Below are 19978 nucleotides of genomic sequence, written 5' to 3'. Positions count from 1 at the left end.
CAAACACCAATGTGCTATAATTCACTGTGACGCCATTTGAAATGGTTGAAGAATAACGATACAGATAAATCTCTGATGCACAACAATGCATGAATACAAAAATGACATTGATTTATAATTTACATAGTAATATTATTTATTATCCCTAAACTGACACTAATAATAATGCTTATATAAATGTTGCTACAGGTTTGAGCCACTGGAACTCAAACAGTAAATGAAAGTCACCGACTCAGGGCCACGTTGTATGGTTTGACTTTGTGTGTTTGTTGTCAGGTCGTCTTTGGCGTCATGACGGTGACATTTGTCCTCAGCTTATGTTTCCTGCCAGGTTCCCGCTGGTCTCTGTAAATGTCACCGCTGCCGCCGCTCGTGCACACGTTGCATCAAGGTGGCTTTTTCCGGGCGGTACAGTGAACGCCGGCCGACGTGCTGCGTTAATGAGGCTTCGGGTATCGATCGGCGCCGCCGCACGCGGACAGAGGCTGGAGCGGCACACACACACACACACACACACACACACACACACACACACACACACACACACACACACACACGGCCCCAGTTGCCTTGAATATGTATGAGGCTCGGTTGAGATGCACAACAGCAAAATTGACTGCGTGCGGCTGATTTTGTTGAGTATTTGTGCATCAGTGCAGCGTTTTTCTACACGGCAGGGACAAAAAGGAAACGGAAGGGAGAGAGTGAGCGATTGGGAATGGCACTGTAAGATGTTGAGGAGAGGTTTATTGATAGATCAATTGACTGAGCCTGTTCAGACTGGACCAGGATGCCTCCATCTTCTAGGCCTTGTCTTCCCATTAATGCTTAACGCTAAGGTCAGCAGCTCTGCAGTGTGTGTGTGTGTGTGTGTGTGTGTGTGTGTGTGTGTGTGTGTGTGTGTGTTTGTGTGTGCGCTGAAGGGAGGTGGAGACTAGGGGCACGACTGAGTAATGTGGGAAAGGATGGAAATAAAAACAATACACTGATGTGAGAAACACTGAGAAATGCAAACGATGAACTGACTCCTCTGTTTCTGTTTTGTACAATCAGCCTGTCAATCAAGATTGCTGTTTAATTGTACATCAAATGCTGATAGTACATGTGTATTGTCTGCTGACAGAACAATATAAATCTTTTGACTTTGGACTGAAAATGACTTACATTTCAGATTCACTGAGACAGTGGTGTAGGATGCAGCCTTTGGGGGTTGGGACTGGAAAATGAAGGGAAATGCATTTAGAGCTCATGTGTGTCTTTGCATGGGAGTTGGAAAATAGTGGGCACACGACTATGAGTGAGAAAAGCATGGATCTGCCAGGCGCTGAAAGAAAATGTCAAAAGTAGAAGCAGAAGCCTGGAGTTTTCCAGTGTTTGTGTGTCTGAGAGGCAGAGTGTGCTGGAAGGCAGGCTGTCAGTCAGAACTCGAGTGTTTTCCCTCATGCACCAGCACATGTCCAAACCCGTATGACGCCTCTCAGCCAAACCATCCGAGTACAACAGCATTCTGCAGGTTCGGCCCCTCGGAGAGAAGCTGGAGTTGGTCCAAACCAAACCAACCGGATCAGACCAGACCAGACCAGACCAGACCAGACCAGACTAGACCAGACCACACCAAACCAGACCAGACCACATCAAACCAGACCAGACCACATCAAACCAGACCAGACCAAACCAAACAAACTGGACTAGACCTAGACCTAGACCAGACCACATCAAACCAGACCAGACCACACCAAACCAGACCAGACCACATCAAACCAGACCAGACCAAACCAAACAAACTGGACTAGACCTAGACCTAGACCAGACCACATCAAACTAGACCAGACCACATCAAACCAGACCAGACCACATCAAACCAGACCAGACCAGACCACACCACATCAAACCAGACCAGACCACATCAAACCAGACCAGACCACATCAAACCAGACCAGACCAAACCAAACAAACTGGACTAGACCTAGACCTAGACCAGACCACATCAAACTAGACTACATCAAACCAAACCAGACCAGACTGGACCCTATCAAACCAGACCAGACCAAACCAAACCTACTAGACTAAACCATGTTCCTGCGGCCTTTAGAAACTGGTTGACACAAAGACAAAGATGGATCTAGTGGATGGTCCTGAGCTTGTTGCTCAGGCTTTTACTCTAGTTGTGACAAACTGCCTGTATCTGCTGTGACTCTCCTGCATACGCGGGAGCATTAAAGGCACTCTTTACTGCATGTCAGGGACCAGCGTTAGCATGTCGTTGTCAGAAGGTCTGCCGTGTGACGCGGCCAACTTCCGCTGCCCGTTGCATGCTGTTGCCATGGCAACCTGCGTCATTGGCAACCTGCGCCGCTCCAAAGCTAAATCATTATCTGTAGCTGAGTCGGGGAGAGCAGTGAATCACTGCCTTTGGACGCATACGCACACGAGCGCACACGTGGAAGCGACACCTGGGACCGACTGAAGCCAGCGGTCGAGACAAAAGAAGTGGAGTTGTAAAGCTGGAGTTCATTAGAGCAGCATGCTGCCTCCAGCTGAGAGATCTTTTAACCCACTTAATGTCTTTGTTTATCAAGTGAGTCATGGAATTAAAACATTTTTCACCCCTCCTACAAGGACAACGACTGGCAGCCAGAAATCCTGCTCATATAGATTCGGATGGTTGGAAGTAGCTGTGAGTGTGGGTTGCGCTGTGAAACACCGAGACACAGAAACATATAAAGTGCCAACACGTGCCGCCTTTAAATGACGTACAGCACCTGCTATAAAGCACGTAACAGGTGCGGGTCTATAAATAGAGCTATGAGGGAAGTGAAGGGTCTGCACCAGCGTCCCTGTACATTTGGTTTCATTTATCATCCGATGCCACGGTTTACAAAACACAAACACGTGGAAAACGCAGTGTTTGACCAGAACAGATGTAAACCGGTGCCTGGAGGAAACTCAGCCATTAGCTGGATTGGGAAACACAGGCAGCTCAGAGATGGTCTGTGTCCTATAGACGCACACCATAAACCATGGAAACATGGAGGCCCTGAGTGATACCCATAAATCCTCTGACGGTGCATTCCTCTGCAGCATCCCGGGACCGTCGATCCACTTAACTACCGCTGCACATCCAGCCCAGGTAGAGAAATCACAGCCCGGAGGCCTCTGGTGGATTGAAGCCTCCCCGTGCGATCCCAGTCAAAACATTCTCCCCGAGGGAAACTCGCAGCAGATATTGTCTTTAACGCCGCTGCTTCAGAGTGTGGGAAGAAGCCCGTGTTTGCTTGTAGTCGGCTGCTAATTTCTCTCTATTTCCACCGCGCAGAGATGACGAACCCTGTAAGAGAGCGGGAGAGAGAGAGCGGGCGAGCGAGCAGCTTGTTGCTCTTGGCTCCGCTCGGCCCGTCTTTTATCACCGCGTGTCAGCTGCCTGGAACACGCTCCTCCGTCACCTTCCCGTCCCGGCTCACGCGTCGGCCGCTTCCTGCCTGCTCTTCTTTGCTTCTGCTCTGCATCTTCTCTAACAACGCTGTTTTTTTTTTTTTTGATACCTGCATCCACGGAGGTTTTATTTCACGGCAGGACGCGTGCGATCCAGCGCGCGCCGGGCGCTTCTCTCCGACTGGCGAAGCTTCATTAGTTTGGCTGAGGAAGCAGATGAGCGGAGGCTGGGCACACGGTTGCGACCCCTCCTTGACCCTTGGCCCTGATTATTTTTTTGAGTTACACTAATTATCTCTGTCCAGTCAAAGGCCCTTCCCCACAGGCTGTGCACAATAACATCCATATTTGCACGTTGCCGTAACCGCCCCCTCGCTGTAGGCGCGCCGGGGAAACACCAGGTCCACACCATCGGAGGCAGAACCAGAACCAGAACCCCACCCCCCCGCGGTGTCCTCGGGGTCAAATTAAATGAAACCGCTGCTGTGCCACACCTGCGATGGAGCCTTTCATTCTCCCGTCGCCCGTTTGATGTTTACGAGCCGTGACTCACTTCTCTCGCGCACAAACTCTGCTCCAACTTTGTTTGTGTTTGTGTTATTTTCTTCTTCCTAATTAATTTTTGGTGACATTTGTCATTTTTTTTCCCGGTGACATTTGGAATGCATTCACACCGTACTGTCACATCCAGCAGAGGGGCTTTATTCCCTGTGTCTGGCTCAGCCTCCTATCATGGCCTGACAGGACGCTAATGCACACATACAGTAATCCTCCAACACAGATAAGGCTCTGCTGCTCGTCTGGCGCAGACTCCAACCAGCGACGCACCAGGTGCCGCTATCAGCTCCGCAGAGCAACACGCATCTGATCGTCCTTTATGAGTTCCGTGCGCGTGTGTGTGTGTGTGTGTGTGTTTGCAGGAAGTGGAAGCAGTTGTTGTGCTAACTAGAACGGCGTGGTGTTCTGAGTATGTATGAGTGGGCCTATTGATTGCAGTGCAGTGGGAAGCTCAAGGGCTGTAAAGCGAAGTTTAAATGTGTGCGCGATCGATGGGGTTATTGTTCGTGTTTTGGTAAAAGGTCACTTTACCTCTTTTGTGGGTAAATAGTGTTTTAAACAAATAAGCTCTTTACTGCAGCTGCTGGACGCTGCGTCCAGGTCTAGAGTGACTCTGACCTTTTGGTGTTGGCTGATAAATAAATATATGTGACATTATCACACACACAGGGACGGTTGAACTGTGTTCATTAGGTGCAACTTTCCTACAATTAGACGAACTATACGTAAACAACATGAACATGTCGCCGCTACTCGACATGCTACTAAACCTCTCTGTTCTAGTACTAAACCTTTTAACCCAGATAATTCTTCACTCACGGTCAAGTAAAGGACTGAAAAGCAACACAGGGTTATTTACTGTACACAGACGTATGTGTCTTGAAACACAGTAAGTGGCTTCTTCACAGCTTTGTGTTGTTTTTCAAATCCTGCACTACAAAGAAACCTTTATAACAAATACTAAGCAAAATTCTCTGTGATACTGACACTAGCAGCTAGACCACTCTCCTGACCCTTATTATTATTATTATTATTATTATTATTATTATTATTATTATTATTATTATTATTATTATTATTATTATTATTATTATTATTATTATTATTATTATTATTATTTGGCTGGTGTTTTTTGTTACTGTTTGTTTCTGTGTTTTTCTTCAGGCTGTGTGTTGTTTCAGAACATCCCAGTGGAGGTGGTCTCTCACTAGCAGACGGACACACAACAGACTAAAGGGAGGAGGCATAAATGACATGTTTGCATGTGTGTAGGGAATGAAAGGCATTCAGGCATTAAACAATCACAGTCGGCTTGTCAGACACATCCAGTCATACAGTGTGCACCTTGGACCCAAATGCAAATGCAGTACCTGGACTCTTGATTCTAAGCATCACCCATGACAGTTTTTCCTTATTTAATATATAATATAGATAATATTATATACATAATGACAGCAAATCCAGGCAAACAGACTGTGCTGCTCTCTCTGGTTCCGTTAAACTAAAAGAACAAAGCAGGACAGCGGGAAGAAGTTTGGAGGCTCATTAAAATGAGTAACCAACGCTACTTTGTAGACTAGGGAAGAAAAAGTGTCTTTGATGGAAAAAAAAGAAGTGATTTTTGTTTGAATCTGGCAGCAGCATCCTCCTTAGTGTAGCCGACGCCGCTTCAAGCCACAGTCAGAGCGAGTAATAAAAGTGATCAGAGATACGGAAATGCATTTGAGAGAAAATGGCTCCGCTTCCAATTATCTGGCTCCCGCGTGCATCAAATGCTAAAAAGGAAAACTATGTTTCTGAAAGTCTTCATTACAGACTGTTAACACCAGGAGTGGCAGAGCACGGTACCCGGCGATTTGGGAAGCACAAACTGCTCTATTACCATCAAATTACTTTCGCAGGTATTCGCCACACCTGTCAAAACACCCGCCGCCGAGCAGCTTTCCCTGCGCGGCTCCCAAAATCACAGGATTTCTGTGGGAAATCTGATCCTTTTACTGTTCGACATAATAAAGACGTCCTCTCAACGTCTTGTCAGCGTGCCGCACAGACACTCACCGACACACACTTTGAGCCCTTCTGGTAAATTAATCAGCTGTTCCTTTTCCGCTCTGAGAGACAGATGCCGTCGCGCACATCTGTGTAATAGAACGCACACGTGTGCACTGTCACAGAGTAGCGACAGGGGCGTTCACGACGAGCTCGAAGATGCCCAACAGCTGTGTGTGCATGCGTTTTTTGTAACGTAGAAACTCCAGTACGTTCGCGCCGAGGTGACGCGTGCACGTGGAGAGAGGCTCACACCAGCGCTGGAGTGAGAGAGGCTGATGTCGGAGCAGATGTACTTTATTGGACGCGCTTGTGACAGGGTTACTGTGTGCCAGACAATCTTTGAAGCCAATCGGGCTTTCGAGCGTAACCTTGTTTATCCCGAGACCCACACAGTCCAACTACTCACACAAAAACAACATCTGATGGGTTTTTTTTAAATTACATTATGTTAAGAATGTGCACTTCAGCAGAGACTCTGCATCCATTAATAGAACAAAAAGACTGCACTTTCACTGATGTAAAACTGGTGTATACCAAGTAAATAATTTGGTATATTAGCTGTTTAAAGTGCGGTGCCTCTACTCGACATACAGTATGCTGCAGTGTTGGTCTTTACAGCTGGAGTCATTATATTAAGGAAGGAAAATGCTTCTACGCTTTTAGAAATAGTTTATATTGGGGATTAATCATCATCATAGAAAACTATGAATTAGCCCATAATTAGCACTGTATAAACCCAACATTATGGTCTCGCTGTCAGTGACTGACAGGGTGAGGAAAGACAGATATTCAGTCGTTAGCAGCAGGATTCTATCATTTCTGCAGCATGTGCTGATGTGCTGTATGTCCATTACTACAGTACAAGTCTGCACAATTTTACACTGACACAACTTCATGGAGCCCAACTGGCTTAAAGAGTGGCTATTATGGGCTCTTTACTTACTTTGATACAGAGTGTTTTCATCTCATTTGTATCTTCTCGTTTCTGGAAGCCCGGAGCTTAGAAAGAGCGTTTTCAGTTTACACTCTGGCTTAGAACACAACAGACCTTTATTGATCCCAGGTGCCTTGAGGGAAATTGCAGTTTAATTTGTAGCTTTCATGTGACACCAGCCAGTGGGATGACAGCGTAATAAATAATCTTCTCCTAAACTCCAGTGCGCCTTAGTCAACTGGAAATAGATCATGAAAGTAGTTACAAGTCCGTGGCCCACGTTTGCAGGCAGATGTCCGCTGGCTTCCGTTGGCATCAACCTGCCATTAATTCTGCTTGACAAGGCTATATTTTCTATTTTTCTTTTGTTTTTACCTTGAAGGTGTCAGACAGGCCATGACTCTTCTATTACCATACTACAGCTGAGGTCGCTGTGGCACTGGAGAGCATCATATTGTTTGGATCCGACGAGGAGACAAACTTTTAATTGTGGATCGTGATAATTTAGAGCTCTACAGCCGCTGCCAGTCGGCAAAGCTCGGCGCGTTCCCCGTCTTTGTGCTTAGTTAAACTCGCTGGCTGCTTTCTACAAGGTCAACGTCCTAATAAGTGAATGAACAGAAACACATGAGAGGCTGTTTGGCTGTGGCGCTCGGTCAAGACTTCCAGGACGACGACGCATGCAGCATTTTGGTTCAAACTGTAAAAGCTATTTTTAAAATATTTCAGGCTGCTGGTTTTAAAATTCAAGCTATAAGTAAGTCAACTCCTGGCGTTTCTATAATGACCCACGTTGGATGTGACACAAGGGTCTTTTAGGGTTCGATCCTTTGATCCTTTTGATGTTTTGCACACAATTGTACATATTTAATACTGGACCATTGTAAACTGGATACATTAGACTTTGTAACGTAATGTTTAAAAGCTGAACTGCTAACACTGGGAACCATGACAGTAGTGTTTGTGTGTGCTGTGATTTTATTTGGCACGTGTCCCCTTTTACATTCCATGATGCAGCTTTATTGTTTTATAGCTGAGCTGTTTTAACTCCTTGTGGTTGTGACGTACCCCATTTTTCATCCTCTAACTGCAGCACATTTCCCAAGTGTCTAACCTTGCAAATATAAATATATAGCAACTGCACAGTGGCCTTTATACTGCTACAATACAAACATGCACACACATTGTAGGTCGTGTCGTATTCAGCATCAAGGCAACAAAAGCTGCGATGAAAATTAAAGCTGCGTTCAAGAAGCTACTTTTTTGTAAATTTGCTTAAAAGGCTCATTTAAACCGTTTCCTGCATCAGAAAAAGGCCTTTTACCTTTCAATAAAAAGAATAATTTATCAGTGCCCCTGTGTTACGTGTGTTTTTTAATCTGAGGGTGCCACAGCTTTTACGAGTGAATCTGTGTGTCAGCCCCTGTTCTGAGACATCCTTTATGTATCAGAACAAAAGGTTCAGGTAGACACAGTAAACTCTACTGAATGCTTTTGTCCCAGTTCTGCCCTTAAAGCCAAAGCCAAATCCTAATTCTCGAATATTGTCCTCGCCTTTTCTTAGTAAATCACGTTTCTGCACATCTGCTAACGCTGGGCTTTAACGTCTGAAGCCGTCAATAAGTGACCGTGTGTTCACTGTCTATGTAAGTTTAATAGTTCAAGTCATGCTGTGATGATTACATACTTTCTAGAGCAACACCAGATGTCTTGGAACCAGTTACATTTTTCAAAAGAAGAATATTTACGTAAGTAAAGCGGATCTAATTTTTTCATAATTGAAAACAAACAAAAAAAACATTAGCAGATTCACAAATGTGTCTGTGTTGTATTATTACTTAGTAGTGCGTTGTACGTATAATACCTTTAATATACATGGTTCTAGTAATATCTAATAGTAATAACTATTATATAATAATAGCATTTAGTGCTGTAATTATCAAAGAAACACTTAATACAAGTATTGTACCTGGCAAGTGCTGTAAAGGTGAACCTTAACAGTAAGTAAATGTGCTTTGCAGATTAAAAGGTTATGAATAGAGAGATTTCTTTTTCAAAGACTTGATGTTATAGAAGATCTACTGTAACAACAAAGGCTTTTCATTTCTCATCTCTGACCACCTCGGAGGAGGAGGAATCGCTCTTCCAGCGTGTCATATGAGAAGGTGACTGCGGGTTGAATATTATAAATAGAAGAGATCAGACTGAGGAGGCAACGTGGAAGAAAGAGAGAGGAAGAGAGGAGGATGTGGGAAAAAACACAGGAGCGTGACGACAGAGAGCGAGGCGGCAGACACACGCACGGAGATGAGAAAGGAGATACACGACGCGAGACAGATGCACAGAGAGGAGGAAACGGCTATTTTTACCGGTGCTTGGCTCCGAGGAAGGGGGAACGTGATACCGCGGCCCTCTGCATTAGGCCGAAGAGGAGGAGGATGTGGGGCCTGTACAGGCTGATTCATGGACATCTACCTATCTGCAGCGTCAAGGAAATTCTACCCGCCCGCTGCGCGATCCTGTCTTCTCATCTTGGCTGCCGAACGCCTTCTTGCTCCTCGTGCCACTGTCCCTCTAGTCCAAACCAAGGTCTGTTTGTTCTCACTTGTCTAGTTGGTTTCGCTGAAACTCCCGAGGTCTCAAACCCAGGTTCTGTTTCAATACAGCCATGCCACTAAATAACCAAGCTTACAAATGCAAAACTAAAGCACAGACCAAAACATTTAGTTCTTAAACTCTTAAACATTGCTGAAAAAACAAGGAAAAGCCCAACATCTGTCTTTACATTCACTTCGACCTAGACTTTTCCGAGGTGGACAGTGATTAGAAGGTTCCACTCCTCAAAGACAGTTGATTTGGGAAATAGGTTTCCAGAATAAAGAATATTCTCTTCCCTTCTTCCCTTACAGTATTTCAGCTTCCTCTCCCCCCTTCATCTCCTTTAGCTTTCTCTGCTGTATCTCTCCACGCTTCTTCCTCTTGGATCGATAGATTATTTCCTGTGCTCGGTGGGGTGACAGCACCGTTTAGAGACCGTAGGCGTCGTGTTACCAGTCATCTGTGAGTGTGTGTGTGTGTGTGTATTGTGAAGGGCTTCAGGGGTCGCGGAGGCCTCTGGGGTCAGCGGCGGCAGCAGTTTGCTCCACCGGCTGCTTTTGGCATGCGTTGGGTGTTACCTTCAACCAACAGGCCAACAATCATCGCGTGTGTGAGCAAACCTAACTACTGACGATGCTGTAACCTCAAATCATCCCCTCCTATGGGCGCCTGCGTTTCTCGCTGCACGTTAGACACTCAAGCTTCTCAATAGAATGACTGACAGGCCCCCATGTCCATAAATCCCCCGACAGCCTCTCATCATCCGTCGCCCCGGGCAACATGCGGCGGTAAACAGCTTCAGTCCGTCTGAGCCGAACCCAGAAGCGCTAAGACAGATCAATACAGTCGCTCACAGTCATCATTCGAGCTGAGCTCCAGCGTCGCTCCCTCCACAAGCCTCCGTCCAGATGTGCTTCTTACACCTAGCATGTTACAGTATGTGCAATACAAGTGCAATGCAAGTTCGCAGCAAAGATGAGACTCTAAATATTTCAACACCTGCTTTTACGCCACGCGCCACTTAAGCTCCCATTATCCCCCTAAACATTTGCCAGGAAGCGATTCTTCCACTCTCCTGACAAGGACGGAGAGGCAGCGAGCGGCGGCCGAGCACATCTGCTCGCTTTCACCAAGCGTCTCATTTCCAGCACTCAACGCAGCCCCTCCAGCGGAGCGGCTCCGAGGCCATTAACTCAGGCGGGCGCTGCGATTGGACGGCAGCATTGGTCATCGTCCCCCGACAGAAACAGCTGCTCACCCAGACGCGGGGCCGCTCGTGGCGGCGTGCGAATCTAATCAAGACTCAGAGGGACGACGCCGCAGCTACAATGGCTCAGTTTTATGCTGCTATTTCCATCAGCGGCGTGTCACTTTGGGTCCACCCCCCCCCCAGTAGGAGCTCTGGAGGACTTAGAAAGGAACCACACTGTTCCTGCTGTCCTTACTGCTGCTACTGCTGCTACCATCACATCCATCCAGTTCAGTAGCACCTCACTAACCACAAAGCTGCCCACGGTGACTGTGGGACGGGTTTGGTACGGGTACGGGTACTGGTACTGGTACTGGTACTGGTACTGGTACTGGACAGCTCCAGCGCTCCAACTCTGACCAGAAGTAAAAGCCAAGCAGGTGTCACTCATTGATTGTTAACCCCTGGTTTGTCCTCTCCAGGCTGTGAGGAGCTCCAGTCTCCACCAGTTTAAACATCAGTTCCATGTCTATTAACAACGCTGGGTCACAACCCGACCCCACTTAAACCTTCACCTCTGCTGTCGATCTCCCTCTGTTGGGTCCTCCACCTCTCATCTCTACATCCTTTCATCCCCCGTTTACCCAGTCACTCCCAGTGGACCCGCTGCCACCTCCCTTTCACTCCACGTCACGTCACACACACACACACACACACACACACACACACACACACACACACACACACACACACACACACACACACACACACAGACCTCATCTTAACAGTATTTTTAACGATCTGACCCTGGGACCTCTCTGTGTTAATGATCTTCAGCCCCTCCCAATGCAAACACACACATACTGACAGACAATAACCTGCTTTCCCGTGTGTGTGTCATGTTTTTTTTTCCTTTTGTTACTGAAAAGAGAGTAATTAAACTCTTGGAGCCATAAATGCACATTTCTTCATTTATTTAAAAAAAACGAGAGCGAATCAGGCCTCATTCAAATGATTTTGCCTATTGCATCGTCCTTGGAGTTTTAGACGACAAACTGTTTACAATTAAACAAACTCTTGTCAAATGGGGGTTTAAAAGAATGGAGAAAAACAAGGTTAGGGTTTTATTACTTTGTTTAGTTTATCATTAAAAAAGCTTTCAGCTCTACAGTTTTACATTTTGTCTCTATCCATTGCACTTGATCATTTTTCTTTTAGGTTGTTTAAAGAAATCTCTGTTATGTTTGACTAATTAAAAAAAATTGTCTTCTTCTTCTTCTTCTTCTTCTTCTTCTTCTTCTTCTTCTTCTTCTTCTTCTTCTTCTTCTTCTTCTCCTTCTTCATTTTATTAATTAAAATAAAAAATAAAGTCCTTTTTTTATTAAATTGTTATATAAATTTCAACGTCCACTAGAACTGAAAACAAACAGCTGTTTTCTTTTACAGTATCAAAGTGTGACAATATGACATTTGTGTATTGGGCTGGAGTAAGTCAGTATTTTGTGGGAATATTTTTAATTCACCGCAGCACTTGTGAGGTTTTAATCTTTCACTTCCCTTTCATGGGCCTTTAGGCTTCTCTTATTGAAAGTGAGACATTAGCATTCAAGTGCAGCCGTGAACAGAGAAAGATGCTCAAGGACATCACATCACAAACACACCTACACTGAAGTTTGCACTTCTCTGCACACACAAATCCAGACTATTGTTCTGTTGTCCTCTGTCCCCATCCCTCTCCACGCCTTTTTAATTCTCCCCACACAAACACAAACACACTCTCTCCGGTTCCCACTCTCCATCGAGCTCTGTTAGCGGCACTAGAGCCCGATGCGAGGCCGGGGACGGAGGAAATGAGAGATGTCAGCCGGAGGTCTAATTCTGCAGAGCCGACCACATGAGGGAGATATGCTGCGTTTTGGGCTCATGGGAAATTAATTACAACTCATAATTCAATGTTTACTGGGTTATGCTCATTTCTTAAAGAGGTCTGAAGAAGGACGGCTTTAGGTTTGGGTGTGAGTGAAATCCTGGGCTTCCCTGTCTCTGATGGATTCCATGCTCTGACTTGTCTCTGTTTTATTTTTCTTGAACTGACAAATGAAGTGAAGAGCTGATGAAAAACAGAGACTAGATGAGAGAAGTCAATTATGCACTTTTGGAGAGCCTTAAATACACACAGACACACACAGACACACACACACACACACACACACACACACACACACACACAGACGCACACACAAAGGTTTTCACACTGCATCGGGCAATCCTGCAAAAATGCATTACCTACAGTAAGAGGTATGAGACTATAACTCCAAAAAGCTGAGGCTGTGAAGCAACTGATTCCTTTTTGTGTACTAGCGTTTTGTCACCAGCTGTTAATAAAATGATAATATAGAAAATAAGACACTGACCTGGCCATTGTGACCACGCATCATTTCAATTTATTTAGGTCTACTTTGTTTCATAATTATACTATTTTGTCTCATCAAAGCAGAAATTAAGGAAGTAAACCCAACTTCATGATTGGGATATGATAAGGCTTAATTCACTTATTACTGCAGAGCAGCATTTACTGTGACTTCAACAATGAATTAGTGAGATACGAACGGAAAGACACTGGATCCAATATTCAAAGACAGATTAAAAACACATGATTTCTCAGCTGATGTGAAACTTTGCTATTTCTGGATTTAGCTATCAATATTTGAGCCCAGTGTGCGCTCATGTGCGCTCATGTTCCTATAACCTATCCTTTGAGGTCATTTATATAAAGTATTAAGGCCATTGTTGGGCGCAACAGGTCAGAAGAACCCACACACTTTATTCCTGCGTGTGTTGAAGTTAACGCTGTTTGATGTCATGATGCGAAAACAAGCTGATATTGTTTGCGTTGCAACTCAACCTACTGTACAGACACAGAAAATTGGCTGCGACGTTTGGAGAGTAATTTTTTTTTTTCTAGCTGACAACTTTGTGGACACGGAGTCAACTTCATGGGCTGTTTTCACTGCCTTAATTGGAGCCTAATGACGGCGTCCTTCGCGTGCCAAAGCAAACCCCCGTGTGTGAAGGGCTGGGCTCACAGTCCGCCTCGTGCCATTATTTATGTTTTCATTTCATAATGTTGCTGGCATTTTCTGCTGTCAGCGTCTCTGGAAGAGGAATGGCTTTTTGGCAAACTGGACTCAAACGGGAAGAAAACAGAGTTTGTCCTCTGAAGACGTTTGTTGTTTCTTAATTATTCTCCTGTGTTTCCAGATTAACCCCCAGCTTTTGCAGTGGTCTGTTGTATGTCATTCAAATCCTGCCGCTGTGTAATTCTCTGGGCTCGAACAGGCTTTGTTTTGCCTTTTCTACGTGTTCCTCCCCATTTTCATCAAACGAAGATGAACTCATTTTGCTTCAGCTAACGTCCACAGTATCATGCTGCGTCTCTCAGAAGTGATCACTAATAACACGTCAACCTCTTCACTTCGCATCCTTGTCTCTCCAATCTCTGCTAATAACAGCTTAGCGGCCTAATTAATTATCCCGTGTTCTCATACTACGACCAAATCAAATGTTGTTTCACAATCACTGTGAACCTGTGGTAAACGGTTTGAACTCAGCGCCGCTTGTCCCCATCTCCCCCTCAGGACCGTCGTCTGTGATCAGTAACGATGACGACTCCGCGTCTCCCCTTCATCACGTCTCAAACGGCAGCAACACTCCGTCTTCCTCAGAGATGGGCCCGGACGCAGTCATCATCGGCATGACCAAGATTCCGGTGATAGAAAATCCTCAGTACTTCAGGAGCACGAACAGCCTGCTCAAAACAGACACGTGTGAGTAAAATACATGACACAATTGCCCTAAAACAATCATAAATCTAGTATGAAGCTGTGCTCCCAGGTATTGAAGTTAACTGCACATGTGTGATACACGGGTGTTACCATGGCAACAGCTTCCCTTGCCTTCTCATTCATAAATGTGAGACGTCCATGTGTGACTCATATTAGCAGAGCTGCAGGGAGCACAAACAGACAAGTGTCCGTCAGCCGTCACTCTTGGCAGCAGCTACAACTACACGTAGACGCAGCAGATTTAACAACAGACACGCAAAAAAGAGAACGTGATCGAAAGAGCTGGAGACAAACACAAATGGAAGAAATAACAAATATGCGGAGAACAGACGGCGACGGCGAAGAAGCGGCCTGACGGTCAGACAGAAGAGACAGCGAGTACACATGGATATTGACCCAGTCCATCACAATGACATTATGATTATTGGCAAGTAATAAAAGCTTCTCCAGGCACCGGCCTTGTGTTGCAGTAAATGACGGATTTGTGGGTGTGGGTGTGCACCATTAGGCTGAGGAGGTACAGTAGAATAATAAAGGGGCATTGGGGGTGGGACCCCTGCAGCACTGAACTGAAAGACAGAGCGGGATTTACAGCCTAAAGAGTAGAATAAAAGCACAGAGGATCAATGAGAGTCAATACGGCAGTGCTGTGTGCGTGCATCCTCATGCACCTGCGTTTTAGTGTATTACAGCCTTTACAGCCTTCCCTCCGTGCGCATCCTTGACTCACAGACAGGCTGCATAAATACTATCAGGGCCATTATTTGGCACGCTGCCTTTTCAGACCCATACAATAGCCTTTGATGGAGATAGTTTGGCAAAGTGACACTAGGTTGAATGCCAGGAGCTGCATTCTTCCTAAACAGCGGTCTGGAGCAGTGGGCAGCCTGTAATTTCGATCGCAGAAATCAGTGGCGGGTGCACATTTCAGCTTAAAAGATGGCACAGGCCCCTTCCTGGCAGCAATAAAGTAACAATTACTCTGCAGAGATGATGGAGCTGAATGTAATTAGGGGTAGCTACAACAGTACAGCTTACCTCTGAAGAGAACGCCTCATTAACAAGAACAAACTCACCCAGCAGGAATTAGCAGCGCTGAGAGGCGAGCCATGCATTATGGCTGTACAGCGACGGGTTTACCTGCACACACGGGTCCAGTGAGGCAGTAGAGTAATAATTAATACGCCGTTATTAGGCCAGAGTGCAAAACAAGTCCGTCTTGATTTGCCTTCTTTCATTGGGGCTATTTTTTCTGCATCTTTATAAAATCAGGATCCGGGTTATTGACTAATAATATTTCTCCCAAATGTCCCCAAGGTTTTAGGTTTTACATTGTAAACTGTGCATTAATTGATGCAATCGTTCACTGAAGGCTATTTCCCCCCTTTTTATGTCCCACCTTCCTCTTGGCTTTGTGCACTGTGTCTTTCAATGCTTCCACCCTTTTCCATCCCATCAGATCCGTTGAGGTCTGTGTTTTGTTGTGTCTAGGGAGCCATGGATTAACTTTGTTCTGGAAAATGTTATTCATAAGTCAACACGTGCGGATTGTTCCTGGACACGCACATGCACACACAAACACTTGTAGGAATCGGATACGGAGGGCGTGTTCGTGTGCGGCGGCTGAAAGAGGTGCAGCAATTGGAAAGCAGCCGTGACATTAGGTTCATGAGGAATGTGAGGAAGAGTTTTGAAGCCTCTGTTGTTCTTCTTGTCGGCGCATCTGTCAAACGCGGTCGTGTCTTTGACTCGTCCCATTGCTCAGTTCAAAGTAGCAAACACAAGCTTTCCAGGCTGTTGGAGTAAAGAGCAGATGAGGGCAGCACACGGGGAAGACGAGGCAGATGGCAAACTGGGAATAATTATGTCCCGAGACATTAATCCTTTGGTTCTTATGAGCTGTTGATTAAGGATGATAGGTGTGAGAGGTGTCTCTGTGGGGAGACGTGGAGAAATGGGTCAACGCGACAACGCGAGGGACAGATGGAAAAAAAGCTGAGTACATGGGAAACATTATTCCGCTTGATGTTAATATTGTAAGTGATGTTGTAAACAAGTGACAGAAAGAAATGAGGGAACAGCAGAATGTGGGGAGAACATGTGCCTGGTTGCTAATGCTCAGAGGATGTTGATTAAAAAGTGATAGGTGGCGCAGCTGAGGGGGATGGCGAGAAGGAGAAATAAAAGATCGAAGACAGGGACTGAGATGAGGATAATGAGGCTGGATGGAGAGATGCTAAATGAGGGAAGATGAGTGAATGTGGGTAATTAAGGAAAACACCATAGAATAATATAAAGTTTAGTAAATGGGGAATAATATTTCTTTAAATCTTAATTACTTTTACTGATTGAGAAGAAGAAATCTGCACATGGAGTGTAATAATGAAAGCAGAGTGAAAGAATGATGGGAAATGAGCAAAGGGAAACAGATGGAGACCAAACTTTAAAAGTTAATCATTTCTGTGCACAATAATTGTGTGAAACTCCGAAATGCGTGAAAGGCAAAATGAATGGGAACAAGGAATGGTAAATGCAAAAAAAAAAAAAGACAAGAAAAAGAAAGACAGTCTTTAAACGCAGCAGGATGTGCTGTGAAAGCACCAAAGCTTTCTGCCACGGCAGAAAGAAGCAAGATGGGAAGCAATGGCCTGCACACATCAATTTATTTCCTGTTTGAGGCTGTTAATTAGGGGGAAGTGGTGTGAGGTATTTCTTATGGGTGAGCGCCTATTACACAACCAGAGTAGGAGGTAATTAGCTGGTTAAATGGTGGGTAGTTTGGTCTTGTGGGGATGTGGGCTGTGCACAGGGACTCGCTGCAGACCTGCGAACTGCTACTGGGCTGTTTGAACTGAACAGAACAGCCCAGGCAGGATTTCTGCTCTTTGTGATGTCATGAAGGGGCAGCGACAGAGTCCCTCCGCTTCAGTAGGTGGGAAAGATTCTAAGATGCCCGTGCTCCTGCACCAAAGCACTTCTTCCCTGCCTTAGTAGCTCCACGCGCTGAGTCTGCGTCTACATTAGCGCCGGCTGCGACCGCTCGGCGAGCGACAAAGGAACCAGGGAAAACATTCAAAGAACAGCAGGTAGAGTGTCTCTCGCTCGCGACAAAGTCCTGTTACTATGGCAACACTATCTGACAAAAACCTTGGAAAGTGAGTGTTGGGCTGATAACTGGCATGTTAAACCGCTGGTTTACACAGAGAACGGCTCCAACGCGAGAGGCCGGTCCGGCACCGAGCGGCTCAGGGTCCAGAATCTCTGCTTCAGCAGCAAAAATTCTGCTCTAGTGATTTTTTATTTATTCTGTAGCATCATTTACTCGAGTCTCCGGTAAAAAACTGAGAAACAGCTCATGATGTACTCATTTATTGTGTTGCTGACTGTATTGTGCTGCTGTTTTGCTGCCTCAGTATAAGGCAGCACAGACTACAGGCTCCAAACTCCAGTACCTCTTTAAAACAATGGAGTGTAGAACTTCACTTACACCATATTAGTTTTCTTACGAGTGCCTAATAAACTGCCCACTGAGTTTAATTTCCTGCAGCCAGACCCACTCTGTCCTGGACAACGACACAGTGTAATGCGCACATATGTAAACCTTGGCCAGTGGGTTCAACACCACCACAATGTAACACTGACATTTAGATGCTTCTGAATATGTGACGTAGACCAGTGGTCGCTCTCTCTCTCTCTCTCTCCCTCTGCTGTCTGCTGAATATTGGGTTATGGTGGACCCCAGTAGCCTACAGTGTAGATCGATGCAGCTTCTCAGAGTCTAGCTGGGCTTTAATGTGATATTCTGAGTGGACAGCTTTTCTTCAAATGCACCTCTTAATCACATCACAGATAAATCTCGGCTGTCCTCTGCGTGTGTGTGTGTGTGTGTGTGTGTGTGTGTGTGTGTGTGTGTGTGTGTGTGTGTGTGTGTGTGTGTGTGTTCTGTGCTTCCTTGCACATCGGGCCCACAGTCAACAGCGCAGAGCTTAGCTAGGTTACAGAGAGGACACTGTTAATCAGTCTGTAGCATAAAACCTTGAATCCTCAGCGCGATGACGTGCCAAACTCTCTATAAATCAGCTGGCACCGAGTCCTGAGTTATTTAGCCACAGAGAGGAGGTTTGCCGATTATGATCCAAGTGTGGGTGAGCGGGAGGCAAGAAGGGATTATGCGTCTGAGCGGAATGTGGAACAAATGAGTGTACAACAAAACTGTGAATTAACTTCTTCTCTGCGAAATCAGAGCAACAGAAAAACAAAACGCATCCCATTAAATAATGATCATCCGTCTGTCTGCGGACGGCGCTCTGCATGCACCTGCTCTTCCTGAGCTGCAGCCTCTCACTGCCTCATGTGGTTTTGCAATAAACTAAATGTGTTTTGTACTCGCTCGACAGTCGTCCAACACATTAAGAGGCACAACATCGTGCTGAAGAGGGAGCTGGGAGAGGGCGCCTTCGGGAAGGTCTTCCTGGCTGAGTGCTACAACCTGTCCCCCGACCAGGAGAAGATCCTCGTGGCTGTCAAGGTACAGTGACCTCCACCTTTAGTTCCACGCCTGTGATGCGGTCTCTCGTTGTGAGTGACCTTCCGCACTTTCTGTGTCTAAAAACTCCCGGGACGCACTCCCAGGAGCTCCCGGTCGTCCTACGCGTTCCCCATTCGTTGCTGCCAAGGCGCTTCCTTTCCAGAGGTTCTCCGTAAACAAAAGGTGGGATTACACTCAAACCGCTGACTTCCGGAGTCAGATGAGATGGTTAGTCAGAGTGCATCCTCCATCACAGTTATCCATCCATCAACCGCGCTGTTAGCGCCCCAACGCAGCTCTGCTGGTCTGCAGCGAAACAGGATCTCGCTGGTGAAGAACTTCCTCATTAACAATACATGAACCGTTAGAGACCCCCCCCCCCACCACCACCACACACACACACACACACACACACACACACACACACACACACACACACACACACACACACACACACACACACACTTCACCGTGCATCTCCTCTGTCTTCCACGTCTACCTCTCCCACCTGCAGCCCTCTGTCTCCCCCCCCCCCCCTCATTGCCTGAAATCCTCCACCTTCTGTTCCTTTCCCCTCTCTCGCCATTTCTTCTCAGCTTAGCTCTAAACCGCACGCCGGGACTGCCAACGTTCGCTGCCAGCTTAGTTTCAGCTCAGTCGGAGCCGTCTGCAAAATATGCACCTGAAAATCCCCCTTTGGTCGTGGAGCAAGATGCCGCGCGATAGTTTGTTCTTAGACGCGACGTAGATGCATCGTTCCGTCGTTAGAGTCATCGATCGGACCCTCACAATTCATTCGATTTGTTTCCAATTAGCTAATGTACAACCTGCTTACAGTACAG

The 19978-nt window shown here is 46.0% G+C and overlaps 1 protein-coding gene across 3 annotated transcripts in view; it reads left to right on the top strand.

The window, feature by feature from the left end:
• The window catches only part of ntrk2a (neurotrophic tyrosine kinase, receptor, type 2a), a 46971-nt gene that overhangs the window by 17657 nt on the left and 9336 nt on the right, over positions 1-19978 (top strand). For all 3 annotated transcript variants that reach the window (XM_055511547.1, XM_029161120.3, XM_029161119.3), the window contains 2 exons: positions 14402-14590; positions 19006-19136. In XM_055511547.1, coding sequence (XP_055367522.1) covers positions 14402-14590; positions 19006-19136 — 320 coding nt within the window. The remainder of the gene's footprint in view (positions 1-14401; positions 14591-19005; positions 19137-19978) is intronic.

Source organism: Betta splendens, chromosome 9 (assembly GCF_900634795.4).
Source record: "Betta splendens chromosome 9, fBetSpl5.4, whole genome shotgun sequence".
Taxonomy (NCBI): domain Eukaryota; kingdom Metazoa; phylum Chordata; class Actinopteri; order Anabantiformes; family Osphronemidae; genus Betta; species Betta splendens.
The sequence above is the reverse complement of the archived record's forward strand: the minus strand, read 5'-3'. Positions and strand labels throughout refer to the sequence as shown.